Genomic DNA, 15,998 nt, shown 5'->3' on the forward strand with positions numbered 1-15,998 from the left:
GGCGCTCAGTGAGACATTCGGCACTGGGCGGAGCTTGCCCGGCACCTGCGCAGGGACGGCGAAAGGGGGGTAAGTGTGCGCGGGACTACCGCACCCATCATCCTCGGGTGGGCTGTGGGTGATGGGCGTTGTAGTCTGTGACTACAGCGTGACTGGAGCAATTTGAAAATCCGGACGGGGGACTTCAGTGGATTGCTGGGGATTATATTATATTACATTACATTACATTACATTACATTACTATATTATATTATATTATAATATTATATTATAATATAATATAATATAATATAATATAATTATTATATTATTATATTATTATATTATATTATATTATATTTATTATTATATCATATTATATTATATTATATTTATTATTATATCATATCATATCATATCATCGTATATCATTATATCATATTATATTATATCGTATCATATATATATATATATATATATATATATATATATATATATATATATATATATATATATATATATATATATATATATATATATATATTTGTGTTACTTATCAGCACAAATACAACAGACACACGCACACATATATATAATATTTATTATATTATGTTTTGTACTGTATCATATTTATATTATATGATTAATATATTTATTCTATTGTATCATATTATATTGTATGATTATATTAGTCCTTGATTTATGACCACCATTAAGCCCAACACTCAGGTTGCTAAAGGAGACATTTGTTAAATGAGTTTTGGCCCCATTTCACAACTTTTCTTGCTGCAATTGTTAAAGGAATCACTGCAGCTCTTAAGTTAGTAACCCAGTTGTTGTTGTTTTTAAATATATATATATATATTATTATTATTTTTTATATTATCCATTTATGTTGGTTGTGAACAGTTGGTTCTGGGTATCGTTCATATTAATCCAATTCACAAACACAGTATTAATCTCTATCACATTTCTCAAACATAAGTAATCCTTATTATATTGTTCAAACATATATATATATTCAGAAAATGCCTCACTCCTCATCTTTATCTCTACCTCCATCTCTCTCTTTCTTTTTCTGTCTAAACATTTCTCTATTACATATGAACAAGTTTAACTAAGTTTCCCTTTACATTGACCCAGTTAACGCTAACGTGGTTAATTTATCTCAAATTGATCAAGTTTATATAATTCTCATTATATTATGCATCTCCTCTTTAGTGATTCAATAATCCTTATCCATTTTTCCATTTTAATCCAATTCACAACAACTGGCTTCCCTGTTGACTTTTCTTGCCAAACGCTGCGACCGTCATAAATATGAGCCAGTTGCCCAAGTGTCTGAATTTGGATCGTGTGACTGTGGGAGTGCTGCAGCGGTCATAAGAGTGCAACACAGTCCCAAGTGACTTTTTTTTTCAGTGCTGTTGTAACTTGAACAACATTACTGTAAATCAAGGACTAACTATACTATGCTATATTAATACAATCCGCTATACACTATATGTTATACGTTGTATACGCTATATGATATGATATGCTATACCATACTATAGAGACACAGTGGCTCAGTGGCTAAGACGCTGAGCTTGTCGATCAGAAAGGTCGGCGGTTCGGCGGTTCGAATCCCTAGCACCGCATAACGGAGCGAGCTTCCATAACTTGTCCCAGCTTCTACCAACCTAGCAATTCGAAAGCACGTAAAAAATGCAATTAGAAAAAAATAGGAACCAACATTGGTGGGAAGGTAATCATGCCGGCCACGTGACCATGGAGACGTCTCTGCACAGCGCTGGCTCTTCAGCTTTGAAACGGAGATGAGCTCTGCCCCCTAGAGTCGGGAATGACGAGCACATATGTGCGAGGGGAATCTTTACCTTTACCTTACTATGCTATAGTAATCATATATTATGTTCATCACACAATCAGTTACATATTCGAACTGGATTTTGCATTTTTGTTATATGTTATATATATATATTATAGTGTATTACATTTTAATTTTATAACACTGGATATTCTCCTTGCAACCCCAGAGTCAGGTTTCCCCATCTGGACATCCCAAGGAACCTTTGGAATTGGAAGAAGAGAGGAACCTCTGAAGAATTCAGGTGAGACGGCTGCCGGGTCCTATCCAGCTGGGGCCAACTACAGCTCCTATCATTTACAGCAGGGGTCAGCAACCTGAAACACTCAAAAGGACCACAAAGGTCCTAACCGGAAGCCCCCTCTTCATATTCCGGAACCGACCGGAAGTCCATTTCCCCCACCATAATGTCTCCTCCTAGCACGGCTTCCTTTCCCCTCTACCTGCCTTAACCAAAAGCACTAACCCTATCAATTGTGGAGCCGATTGGTGACAGGGAGCTGCAGCAGGGGAGATAAAATAGCCATATGCAGCTCCAGAGCCACAGGTTGCTGACTCCTACTCGACAGCCATAGGGTCAATGGTCGGGTAGACCAGCACTTTTGGAGGTCAGAGGTTGGGGTATTAGGATGGCCTCCCGAGGCCTCGTCTCTGGCCGAAGCAGCATCACGGCAAGTCGTTTTTGCTCGGCAGGATGGGTGAAGTGGAGATCTCGCCTCGGGCGTACGTCAAGATGTGCCTCCATGCGGCTCGGTACCCCCACGTGGCGGTGAATGGACTTCTCCTGGCTCCAAAGCGCCGGCCGACGGCTGGGCCCCCCGAATGCCTCTACATCACGGACTGCGTCCCCCTTTTCCACAGCAACCTGTCGCTCACCGTGATGCTGGAGGTGGCCCTTAACCAGGTTTGACTTCTCAACGTTGGTGGAGTCCCGTCGGATGGGACCAAACCGCCATAGCGCCCCCTTTGCCCTGCCCCAAACATCTCCGTTAATAGGGACGCGGTGCCCCAGTGGCAAAGATGCTGAGCTTGTCGATCAGAAAGGTCGGCAGTTCAGCGGTTCGAATCCCCAGCACCACGTAACAGAGCGAGCTCCCATTACTTGTCCCAGATTCTGCCAACCTAGCCGTTCGAAAGCACGTTAAAAAATGCAAGTAGAAAAATAGGCGCCACCTTTGGTGGGAAGGGAACAGCGTTCCTTGCGCCTTTGGCATTGAGTCATGCCAGCCACCTGACCACGGAGACGTCTTCGGACAGCGCTGGCTCTTCGGCTTTGAAACGGAGATGAGCACTGCCCCCTAGAGTCGGGAACGACTAGCACATCTGTGCGAGGCAAACCTTTACCTTTAAACTTCTTACGCGAACCTTCCCCATCACCTATTCTTTTAGGTTGGACTCCAGCTCCCATCCTCCCCTATAAGCAGAGCTGGGATATTGAGTGGTGGCTTGTTTGGGATATTTTTGGCAAAATATAATACGGATAGTTTTTGACTTAATTCGTTTAGTGTCCCTTCAAAGTTTCAAGTTTGTAACCTACAACCGTTTTTCACACTTAATGACCGTTGCGGTGTCAGACGATCCAAACTCGAACGCTTGGCAAGCGATTCGTATTTATGACGGTTACAATATCCTGGGGTTAGGTGATCTCCTTTTGCGACTGCCTCATAAGGAAAGTCAAACCAGGTTCATTTCACGACTGTGCCATTAACGGACTCACATAACAACTGCGGCAAGAAAGTTAGCAAAAACAGGGCAAAACCCTGCTTAGCGACAGAACTGTTGGCCTCAAATTGGGGTCGTACGTCGAGGACTATGCTGAGCAGCCAAAGTAAAGTCTGCATTCATACATCGGGCCATTCCTTACTAGCCGATAACTCGACATTGCCCGGTATTTATTTATAGAGTGGAAAATGTCCGGACCAAACGTAATTTCTAATGTTGAATTTTCCCCCTTACCAGAGGGAGCCCCCTGGTGGAGTACTGTGAAGCCGTTACCGTGGCAACTCCACTGCGCTGCACAGTAGGAGCCATTTTAACGGCAGTACAGTAGAAGCCATTTTAAAGCACAACAGGCTGTATCTTAACAGAACACACACCCCGAGGGGCGTTAGGGGCAACTTACCCCCACAGTATTTGTTTCCAGAGAGGAAGTCATCTGTGTACCAAGTTTGGTTGAAATTGCTCCAGGCGTTCCAGAGTTATGCTGGGACACACACACGTTTATATGTATGTATGTATGTATGTATGTATGTATTTGTGTTACAACCCCTGGTATGCCCAAATATGGGAGGGAGCTCACTACTCCCCCTTTCTGTCCTTCGGCTCATCACAGAGGACCATCCAGGCAGAAAACCATATTTTTATTTTTAATGTTGCCTTTTTATATTTGTGTTGTGTTTGTGCTGATAAATAAATAAAGGGAGACTAGTATAGATCTATTTCAAGCTATTTAGCTCTCATCAGCTGGTTCGATTCCCAGTAAGGGTATGGCTAGCTGATGAGAGCTAAATAGCTTGAAATAGATCTATACTAGTCTCCCTTTATTTATTTATCAGCACAAACACAACATATATATATATATATATATAACCACCGTTTCTTGAATATATATATATATATCACGTTGGGAGAATTCTGGGAGTCGAAGTCCAACCCATCTTAAAGGGGCCAGAGTTGAGCAAACGCTTATCCTAGATCTAACCGATTGCCGACTTCGGCATTTGTGTCCTTTCCAGGTGGATTCCTGGAGCTCGGAGTCCGATTTACTCCTTGCTGGCTATTACCAGGCCAACTCTGGGATGGATGACAAAAGGTGAATTGGAAGAGGAGGGGTTGGAGGTGGTAGGGAGAAGGGACCGACTTCTTTCCTTCCCAGAGTTTCTCTTACTCCTTCCTTCCTTCCTTCCTGCAGCCCTAACCCCCTGGCGCAAAAGACCGCCGGGCGCATTGCTGAACTGTACGATGAGGCGGTGCTGATTATGGTGAGCAATTCCCTGGATTTGGGAAGGTCCGGGCGGCTCTGGAGATTCTCCATCATCAAATCTTTGCTTGTCCCAAAGGTGGAAGGACTTTCTAGGTTTTTCCCTGAAGATGTTTCGCTTTTCCTCCAAGAAGCTTCTTCGGCTCGGATGGAATGGCGACTGCTGGAAGGATTGATCTTCCTCGGAGACTGCTGGTCATTTGCATCCTTTTTTAGAGGGTCGTTGAGGCCACTTGGAGGTTTATTTGTCTCCTCAGGGTCACCTTAATGGTTCCTGTAGTCTGCAATTTTTCCCCCTCTGAAAATCCATTCCTACTCCTGCTCCTTTCGAAGGGTGTTCATCCCAAATTACCGTATTTTTCGGAGTATAAGACGTACCTTTTCCCCTCAAAAAAAGAGGCTGAAAATCTGGGGGCGTCTTATACACTGGATAGGGCATTTTTGGCATCCCGAAACTCTGCCCCATTCACCAAAATGGCCGTGCATAGCCTTTAGGAGGCTTTCAGAGTGCTCCTAGGTACTGGGGAGGGCAGAAATGAGCGAAATGGGCCATTTTTTGCTCGTTTTTGCCCCCCCCCAGCCCACAGGAGCGCTATAAGCCTCCTAAAGACTATGCATGCCCTTTTTTAAACCAAAAATGGGCTCCTTTTCGCGAAAAATGGGCCCTTTCTTGCTCGTTTCCTCCCAGCCCCCAGGAGCACTCTACAAGTCTCCTAAAGGCTATGCATGCCTCTTTTTTTGACAGAAAACGGGGCCTTGACTTCCTTTTTCTTTTCTTCTCTTCCTTCCTTCCTCAGCTGGATAATCGCAAATTTGGGATCAACCCCCGTCTTCCCCCTTTAACTGTCCTGGAGCAGAGGGATCGTCAGTGGCTTCCAAAAGACAAGAACTTGTGAGTTGCAGCTACCCACGGTTTACACAACCCTTTACACGGACCTACACCGTTCCAGACAAATAGCTGTCCAACATCATCTTCAAAACCTCCAGGGTTGGAGCATTCACAACTTCTGGTGGCAAGCTGTTCCACTGGCTAATTGCCCTCAGTGTCTGGAAATTCCTCCTCTGTTCTAAGTTGCTTCTCTCCTTGGTTAGTTTCCACCCATTGCTTCTTGTCCTGCCCTCGGGGGGGGCCTTGGAGAATAGCTTGACTCCCTCTTCTTTGGGGCAGCTCCTCAAATATTGGATGGGTGCTATTGTGTCCTTCGAAGAAGAATGCCCATAACACACAAAATAACCGTTGAAAGGGACCTTGGAGGTCCTCTAGTCCAACCCCCTGCTCAAGCAGGAAACCCTACACCCTTCCAGACAAATGGCTGACCAGTCTCTTCTTAAAAAGGAGAGAAGGAGGGGGAAAGAGGAGAAATAAGAGAATCCCAGAGTTGGAAGGGACCTTGGAGGTCTTCTAGTCCAACCCCCTGTTCAAGCAGGAAACCCTACACCGTTCCAGACAAACGGCTTACCAGTCTCTTCTTAAAAACCTCCAGTGTTGGGAGCACCCACAAATTCCGGTGGCAAGCAGTTCCACTGGTTAATTGTCCTCGCCGTTAGGAAGTTTCTCCTTAATCCCAGGTTGCTTCTCTCCTTGATGAGTTTCCATCCATTGTTTCTAGTCCTGCCTTCAGGTTGGGGGTGAAATCCAGCAGGTTCTGGAGAACCGGTACCGGAAATTTTGAGTAGTTCGCAGAACCGGCAAATGCCACCTTTGGCTGGCGCCAGAGTGGGGAGGGAATGGGGATTTTGCAGTATTCTTCCCCTGCCACGCCCACCAAGCCACACCACGCCCGTCACGGCCACAGAACCGGTAGTAAAAAAAAAAAAAACGAATTTCACCATCGCTTCCGATGCTTTGGCGAACCGGTGGGCCTCCCCCTCTTCTCTGTGGCAGCCCCTCAAATATTGGAAGGCTGCTACCATGTCAGTCGAAGAAGGGCCCACAGAAATAACAAGCGTCGGACGGGACCCTGGAGGTCTTCTAGTCCACCCCACCCACCCACCCCTGTTCAAACAGGAGCTCCGATCTCATTCGAGGCCAACGGCTGCCCCCATCTCCTGTTTCACCCCCCCTTTCGTGATCTTTCCAGGGTCATGTGGACGGACTGGGAATCTTCCCGCCACATTTGCCAGTCTCTCCTGGAGGCCAAAGTCTACTCCCGATTGGTCGACTTCGACAGCCACCTGGACGACATCCGGCAAGACTGGACCAATCAGCAGCTCAACACGGAGATCGCCCAATTGGTGTCTGTCGCCAATGGCAGCGCGTGAAGGAGCCGAGCCCGCTTGCCAAAGGATCTGAACTCTGGTTCCCTAACCTTTAGGAGCATCCCGGATGCCAGACTAGCCAGGATAGAAGCCGGGATCACGTGATTTGAGGCCCCGCCCCTCTTAACGGCAAGTCAGCCATCTTGACTAGCTCTTCCCGCCACAACAGATGCCTCTCTTTAAAAGGATGGATTTGCGTTGAAATTTGGCGGGTTTTTTTCTTGTTTAAAAAAGCAGGGATTTCTCCCCCCCCCCCATTTTATCCAGATACTGATAGTCCTCGACTTACGACCGCAATCGAGCCCTAATCTCTTCTTCGGTTTGACGTTTCTCGCCTTTTGTCCCGTTTTACGATCTTTCCGCGAATGAATCATTGAGGTTTGTCAGTTCGTAGGCCGGTCGTTAAGCGAATCTGGCTTCCCCTCCCCCCCTTTGACTTTGCTCGTCGGAAGGTCGCAAAAGGGGATCCCCGCAACGGTCGTAAGTATGAATCAGTTGCCATGCATCCGCATTTTGATCGGGCATGAGCCCGGGCATGCGGCCAAGGTGATGCGTGAAAAAAAAGTCATCAATTACTTTTTTCGGTGCTGCGGGAACTCTGAACCGTCACTAAACAGACCATCGTAAGTCGAGGACTACCTGTGATTTGAGAAGATTGATTCCCCTTTACGGCGTTCAGATTTCTATATTTGTAAAACCCCGTCGGATATCAGCGAGCGGGAAAAACCCAACCGCATTTCTTCATTTAAGGACTCGAATTAAACGTTCCACTCGGCGTGTTTGAAAGAGATCTGTTTATTTCCAGAGGATCGAGTGGATCAGGAAAGGAAAAAGGATCCGGGAGGAGACCCCATTTGCTCTGCTCCTGATCGCTAGCTGAACCGTTCAATAGATCATCCCTTTGTTTTCATCCCGGGGTTTCTTAATCTTGTCGAAATTCTTCAGGACGCTGTCGTAGATTACAGCCTAGGAAATAAAGAGGTGGGGGCGGTTACGGGGGGGGAGGGGGGGGAGGGCCGCCAGTCACAAGGGGAGTTCGAAAATTAAGAGAAAAACCTAAAGGAAGGGATAATGAGCTTTTTTTCCCCAAGAGGCAACTGGCAAATAAATAAAAAATATAAATAAATAGATGATAGATAAACATAAATAGCTGATATAGATGATAAATAGAGATGTTAGAGATAAACGAGAGATCGATTGATGATAGACAGGTAGATAGTAGATATAGATGATAGAGACTGATGATAAGATAGATGGATATAGATGAGATATAGAGATGGGAGGTGATAGATGATTGATAGACAGACAGAGAGATGATAGAGATAGATAGATGATAGTTATAGTTCAATGATAGAGATTGATAATAGAGGTAGCTGTCATAGATTGATGAGCTAATGATATAGTTGATAGAGATGATAAGAAGAGATAGATAGATCCATACATAAAGATGATATAGAGGTGATAAATGATATAGATGATATAGATCGATTGATGATAAACAGATAGATGATAAGAGATTGATATACATGAGATAGATAATGATACAGAGAGATGATAAGAGGTGAGATCTATAGAGAGATAAAGAGAGATAAAGAGATGACAGATTGATGATAGAAAAAACAGATAGGTGATATAGATGATAAAGATAGATGATGGACATAGTTGATAGATGAGACAATGATAGATGATAGGTGATAGATGATAGATCGATTGATGATAAACAGGTGATGGAGATTGATAGATGAGATAGATAATGATACAGAGAGATGATAAGGTGATAGATAGATAGATAGATAGATAGATAGATAGATACATACATAGATAGAGATAAAGAGAGATGACAGATTGATTGATGGTAGATAAACAGATAGGTGATATATATATAGATAGATCAGCGACGATGAACCTTTTTTGGCTCGCGTGCCATAAATGGGGGGAGCGCAGGGGGGTTGTGTGCGGGCATGCCGTACCCATAATGCAATGCACGACCCCCCCAGTGCGCATGCGCGCACTACAGGCGCGACCCCCCCATTTTTTTGCATGCTTTTTTCGCCCTCCCCAGGCTCCAGAGGCTTTATAGGAGCTTGGCGAGGGCAAAAACAGCCTCCCCCGACCCCCCCCCCCGGAAGCCCTCCGGAGGCTTCAGGGACCTTCAGGACTTCCGGTTTGCTTGGAAGGCCGTTTTGAGTGCTCCGGAGGCTTGAGGGACCTTCAGGAGGGTTTTTTTTAAAAAATTTTTTAGGGAAAATAAAAACATTTGGAAAACGGTATCGACGCCGATTTGCCCACCCTCCTTCCCATCCCCCGGGAGAACTCACATAAATGTTCCTCAATTCATTGACCATGAATCGGATTTCGGCATATTCCGCTTCGTCGATCTCGTGGACCAGCTGGCGGTAGTCGCCCTGTGAAGCGACGGAGAAGGGAACAAACCACGTTTGAGCCGTAACCGTGTTTGAATTCCGATCCCGGACGGCCCCGATTTGAACGAGAAAGGAGGGGAACTTACCACGTGGGGACTTTTGGCTGCTTTGGAAACGGCGTCGCCCCTTTCAGAGTAATACCTAGGAAACGGGCGAGAAACCGACTTTAATCTCGGGGGGTTAAGCACACAAACACTGTCACCGTGAGAGGAAGCGGGGTGGAGTCCTGGGTTCGAGTCCTCCCCCCAATCTTGAAGGCTTTCTAGGAGGAGTCTGACCTGGTCTCTTCCTGTCAGCCCAACCTACCTTGCAGGGCTGTTGTGGGGAACAGGCTAGAAAACAAGAGTTGGTGAGCTCTAGTCCCGCTAGTTAGGCGCGAAATCCAGCTGGGTGACTTTGGCCCAATCACCAGGAGACTGGGAGTTCTAGTCCCACTTTAGGCATGAAAGCCAGCAGGGTGACTTTGGGCCAATCACCAGGAGACTGGGAGTTCTAGTTCCACATTAGGCAGGAAATCCAGCTGGGTGACTTTGGGCCAATCTCCAGGAGACTGGGAGTTCTAGTTTCACATTAGGCAGGAAATCCAGCTGGGTGACTTTGGGCCAATCTCCAGGAGACTGGGAGTTCTAGTTCCACATTAGGCAGGAAATCCAGCTGGGTGACTTTGGGCCAATCACCAGGAGACTGGGAGTTCTAGTCCCACTTTAGGCATGAAAGCCAGCTGGCTGACTTTGGGCCAATCTCTGGGAGACTGGGAGTTCTAATCCCACTTTAGGCATGAAAGCCAGCTGGGTGACTTTGGGCCAATCACCAGGAGACAGTGAGTTCTAGTCCCGTTTTAGGCATGAAAGCCAGCTGGCTGACTTTGGACCAATCTCCAGGAGACTGGGAGTTCTAATTCCACATTAGGCAGGAAAGCCAGCTGGGTGACTTTGGGCCAATCACCAGGAGACCGAGAGTTCTAGTCCCACTTTAGGCATGAAAGTCAATTGGGTGACTTTGGGCCAATCACCAGGAGACAGTGAGTTCTAGTCCCGCCTTAGGCATGAAAGCTACCTGGGCCAATCTCCAGGAGACTGGGAGTTCCAGTCCCACTTTAGGCATAAAAGCTACCTGGGTGACTGGGCCAATCTCCGGGAGACTGGGAGTTCCAGTCCCACTTTAGGCATAAAAGCTACCTGGGTGACTGGGCCAATCTCCGGGAGACTGGGAGTTCTAGTCCCACTTTAGGCATAAAAGCTACCTGGGTGACTGGGCCAATCTCCAGGAGACTGGGAGTTCTAGTCCCACTTTAGGCATAAAAGCTACCTGGGTGACTGGGCCAATCTCCGGGAGACTGGGAGTTGTAGTCCCACTTTAGGCATGAAAGCCAGCTGGCTGACTTTGGGCCAATCTCCAGGAGACTGGGAGTTCTAGTTCCTCATTAGGCATGAAAGCTACCTGGGCCAATCTCCATGAGACTGGGAGTTCCAGTCCCACTTTAGGCATAAAAGCTACCTGGGTGACTGGGCCAATCTCCGGGAGACTGGGAGTTCTAGTCCCACTTTAGGCATAAAAGCTACCTGGGTGACTGGGCCAATCTCCGGGAGACTGGGAGTTCTAGTCCCACTTTAGGCAGGAAAGCCAGCTGGGTGACTTTGGATCAATCACCAGGAGAAGGTGAGTTCTAGTCCTGCCTTAGGCACGAAAACGATCTGGAGAATCTGTTTTTCATTGAAGGATTAACAATAGCCCACTTAAGTGTTTCTCAACCTTCGCCATTTTAACTGGTAACAGACTTCCAACTTCCCAAATTCCTCATTCTGGGAGTTGAAGTCCATTCATCTTAACGCTACCAAGCCTTTAAACGCTCGTTCAGAAACGCCTACAAATAATAGACGCATAATATTCAAACACCAAGCAAAAATGAATAAAAGAAATAGGTATAAAATAGGTTATTGGCACGATTATTATGAATCAGTTACGGCATCATTAGGAAACTTGACATTAAAGCTTAGACACTACATGTGGAGTTTTCCCTCATACCCAAGGCGTTTTACAGCTAAAGCACCCCTAAAACAGATCGGCCTCGACTTACGACCACCCCACATTTAGGTCGCTAAGCAAAACGGTCATTTTAAGTGAGGTTTTCCCCATTTTACGACCTTCCTTGCTACAGACCTTAAGCAAATCGTTGAGGTTACGCAAAGTCCCTGCTTTCTGTGCCGCCGTAACTTCGGACGGTCACTGAAGGAACCGTTGTAAGTCGAGGACTATCTTCCTCACCCCGGTTTCTAGCATTTGGGGGGGGGGAACCCAAGAGGAGGCGTGTTTCCCATCCCTGCCAGCAAAACTATCTTTAAAAAAAAATCTGCATTTTTGCCAATTGCAAATCGAGGCCTTTGTTCTCTTGGGATCCTGATGTAATTGAAGGCAAGAGTTAATTGTTCTACCGGTCTCTCTCGTTGGGCCAGATCTTATTGTTCCATAATCTGATCGTTCTGGGACATGTCCCCGTTTAACACCGCTGGATCTCAGGGCAAGGGAGTTTAGCGCAGGCGGAACAAGGCCGATTTCCTTCGGCGTGACTTGTAATCTATCTATCTATCTATAAATGTGTGTGTGTCCCCCAGCATAACTCTGGAACGCCTGGAGCAATTTCAACCAAACTTAGTGCACAGATGACTTCCTCTCCGGAAACAAATACCGTGGGGGGTAAGATGCCCCTAACACCCCTCGGGGGCGTGCGTTCTGTTAAGATACAGCCTGTTGTGCCTTCAAATGGCTTCTACCGTACTGCCGTAAAGTGGCTCCTACTGTACAGCACGGTGGCGTTGCCGTGGTAACGGCTTCGCAGTACTCCACAGGTGGGCTCCCTCTGTTGTGAATTGGGATAAATAAATTGGGATAAATAAATGCCCGGGCAATGCCGGATTGAGAGCTAATTTAGAAATAAAAGGCCCAAGGAAGGTTGAATTTCAAATATTAAAATGGAGTTGGAGGCCTGAACGTTTAGCTCACCTGGAGACCAAACGTCCTGTTCTTTTAAATCAGGACAAAACAGATTTAGGATTTTTTTTTAGCCTATTGAAAAGGGTTCTACATTCTCCACCTGCTCCACAGGTAAGTCCTCGACTTAAAACCGCAGTCGAGCGTCGGATTTCCATTGCTAAAGAAGACATTCCTTAAGGTTTTGTCTTGGGTTTTTTTTTGGCCTCATTTTACCATCTTTCTCGCCATCGCGATTCAGCGAATGGTTGAACCCTGTTTGGGGAAGGGAGGTTGGACTAGATGACCTAAAAGGGTCCCTTCCAACTCTTTGTTATTCGGAATCTCTGCAAGATTTAGGGACACAGAGGTGGTATTCAGCCCTGCCCCCCCCCCCCCCGCCCTCCTCCGGCTCTATGCCATCCTATTTAGGCACATTTTTGAGGCCGGGCGCTTGCGCGGAAGGCGTGCATGTGAGCGCAAAGCACGTTTGCCGAAAGCTGGGCGCCTGGGTGGAAGGGGTGCGTGCATCCGCATACCGGCGGTAACAAAATGTGAAATCCATCGCTGTAGGGACAACGGTTGTTAAATGAATCTGGCTCCCCCATTAACTTTCGGCTCAACCAAAAGATCGCGCAACCGCGGGAATGCCGCGACCGTCGTAAACATGAGTCAGTTGCCAAGGCTCTGGATTTTGGTCCCGTGACCACGGGAGATGCGGCAAAGGTCGTGAAGTGGGAAAAGCGGTCCTAAGCCTCTTCTCCTCCATCGCCGTGATTTGGTTCCCGTCACTAAACGAAGCGTTGTAGCTAAACTGTAACTATCTGTAATCTGGCCTGGCCTCTTTGCTTTTAACTGGATATTCGGAAAAAGCTGCGCAAAAGTTGCACAAACCAGGTTAAGAGCAACGAGGGCCAGATTTAAACTGTCGTTCCCGCCGCACGGTCTGGGTGAGTTTGGGCGCAGTCAAGACTCTTTTCTGGGCTGTTGCAAAGCAGGTAGCGAGAACTCTGCACGCGGCCCGAAGCTGGCGAGAAGAAAAACAGATGTGCAATAATAAAAGAAGGAAGGAAGGAAGGAAGGAAGGAAGGAAGGAAGGAAGGCAGAAACCTTTACATAAAGACGAAACAAAAGTGAAATAAACTATTCGGGAGTGTGAAAGGATTCCAGGCAGCCCTTTACTTAAGCATCATTCCGTGATCGTCAAAAGGTTACAAAAACGCTGCACCAAACTGACTTACGGACGTTTTTCACTCTTACGACCGTTGGCAGTATCCCCAGGGTCACGGGATCGAAATTCCGGTGCTTTGGGCAACTGGCCTGTATACGCAGCGTCCCAGATCCGTATTTGCAACTTTATTTTTTATTTTTTTGCAAAATCAATGAAGGAAGCTCCGATTGGCTTAACGGCCGTGGGATTCATTTAACGAAGAAGCAAACATGAAATAAAAAGCAAGGACTTTTGCCTGCTTCTTTTATCGGCCTTCGGACTTACTTGGAGATGTGTGTTTGAAACCCTTCCAGCTTCGTCCGAGCCGCGGTCAACAGTTCATACACTTTTTCCTAGAATGGAGAGACAAAGAGAGAAGGGAAAAATAATAATAGAGTTGTATAATTAATAAGATAATGCTGTGTTTCTCGAGCTCAGAAGCTTTAAGATGGGTGAGCTTCAACTCCCAGAATTACCCCGCTAGCATAGTTTGTGTAGGGTCAATTTATATATAGCTTGTCGAAGGTCAATCAATTATAAATAAAGTTGTTTATAGAGTTATAAACACAAATGAGATTGGAAAATATTGACCTAATGGTTGAAGACGGTTTCTGAAAAGTCGAGTGCCAACTTAAAGCAAATCCATACAGAATAGAATGCAATAGTATAGAATGAAAAACAGTATAGAATAGAATAGAATATAGAGTAGAATATAGAAATAGAATAGAATAGAATAGAATAAAAACAAGGTGGTGTTACAACAGGAGGAAGGGATGGTAAATAAAGCAACCAAAACTGTACATTATAAACTATTAAAGGAAATAACAAATGTATAAGAATGATAAATGTAAAGAAGAAGAAGAATGATGTGGAATGTATACTTAAAATGCTATGTAAGAGAACAAAAATTTTAAAAAAATTCTGAAGAAAAAAAATAGAAAATAGAAGAGAATATAGAAGAGAACAAAGAAGAGAAGAGAATATAGAAAATAGAATAGAATATAGAAGAGAAGAGAAAATAGAATTGAATATAGAAATAGAAAAGAATAGAAAATAGAACAAAATAGAATAGAAAATAGAATAGAATTGAATATAGAAATAGAATATAGAAGAGAATAGAATACAGAAAATAGAATAGAGTATAGAAATAGAAGAGAAAATAGAATATAGAAGAGAATATAGAAGAGAAGAGAATATAGAAGAGAACAGAGAATAGAATATAGAAAATAGAAGAGAATAAAAGAGAATATAGAAGAGAATGTAGAATAGAATAAAACGGAACACAATAGAATAGAAAGGAAAGGAATGGAATAGAATAAAAATAGAATATAGAAATAGAATAGAAAATATAAAAGAAAAGAGAATAGAATAGAATTTAGAAATAAAAAAAGAATAGAAAATAGAAGAGAATAGAAGAGAATAGAAAATAGAAGAGAATATAGAAGAGAATATAGAAGAGAATATAGAAAATAGAATAGAATATAGAAGAGAAGAGAAAATAGAATTGAATATAGAAATAGAAAAGAATAGAAAATAGAATAGAATATAGAAGAGAATATAGAAGAGAAGAGAATATAGAAGAGAATATAGAAGAGAAGAGAATACAGAAAATAGAATAGAAAATAGAATAGAGTATAGAAATAGAAGAGAAAATAGAATAGAGAAGAGAATAGAGAAGAGAAGAGAATATAGAAGAGAACAGAGAATAGAATATAGAAAATAGAAGAGAATAAAAGAGAATATAGAAGAGAATGTAGAATAGAATAGAACAGAACCCAATAGAATAGAATAGAAAGGAAAGGAATAGAATAAAAATAGAATATAGAAATAGAATAGAAAATAGACTAGAATATAGAAATAGAATAGAAAATATAAAAGAAAAGAGAATAGAATAGAGAATAGAATAGAATAGAATTTTTATTGATCAAGTGTGATTGCACACACAAAGAATTTGGTGCATAAGCTCTCAGTACACATAAAAAATACATTAGCAAGAATCATCAGATTCAACATTTAGTGATAGTCACAGGATACTAAATAATCAAATCAATACTGGGCAATTAAATAAAACACTATAAATCGTAAAGATACAAGCAACAAGGTTACAGTCATAAGTGGGAGGAGGAAAGTAACAGGAAGGATGAGAAGAAGAATAGTAGTACAGTCTTAGCAAATAGTTTGACAGTGTTGTGGGGATTATTTGTTTAGCAGAGTGATGGCATTTGGGGAAAAACTGTCCCTGTGCCTAGTTGTCTTGGTGCGCGGTGCCCTATAGCGTCGTTTTGAGGGTGGGAGTTGAAGCAATTGATGTCC

The 15,998-nt window shown here is 44.2% G+C and overlaps 2 protein-coding genes across 3 annotated transcripts in view; one reads left to right on the top strand and one right to left on the bottom strand.

The window, feature by feature from the left end:
* LOC309381631 (ER membrane protein complex subunit 9-like) lies at nucleotides 1-7,871 on the top strand. Its single transcript, XM_081932829.1, has 7 exons — nucleotides 1-69; nucleotides 2,016-2,090; nucleotides 2,540-2,750; nucleotides 4,582-4,658; nucleotides 4,758-4,827; nucleotides 5,624-5,718; nucleotides 6,908-7,871. Exons 3-7 carry the CDS (start codon nucleotides 2,541-2,543, stop codon nucleotides 7,086-7,088), a joined length of 633 nt encoding a protein of 210 aa, XP_081788955.1. The 5' UTR covers nucleotides 1-69; nucleotides 2,016-2,090; nucleotide 2,540; the 3' UTR covers nucleotides 7,089-7,871.
* LOC309381626 (proteasome activator complex subunit 1-like) overlaps nucleotides 7,865-15,998 on the bottom strand; it is a 22,215-nt gene continuing 14,081 nt past the window's right edge. For both annotated transcript variants that reach the window (XM_081932824.1, XM_081932823.1), the window contains exons 8-11: nucleotides 13,971-14,038; nucleotides 9,595-9,649; nucleotides 9,404-9,490; nucleotides 7,865-8,051 (exon numbers count right to left, since the gene is read on the bottom strand). In XM_081932824.1, the coding sequence (XP_081788950.1) occupies nucleotides 7,971-8,051; nucleotides 9,404-9,490; nucleotides 9,595-9,649; nucleotides 13,971-14,038 (291 nt within the window). In that variant the 3' untranslated portion in view covers nucleotides 7,865-7,970. The remainder of the gene's footprint in view (nucleotides 8,052-9,403; nucleotides 9,491-9,594; nucleotides 9,650-13,970; nucleotides 14,039-15,998) is intronic.

Source organism: Natrix helvetica, assembly GCF_964273705.1.
Source record: "Natrix helvetica genome assembly, chromosome: Z".
In the NCBI taxonomy this organism is placed as follows: domain Eukaryota; kingdom Metazoa; phylum Chordata; class Lepidosauria; order Squamata; family Natricidae; genus Natrix; species Natrix helvetica.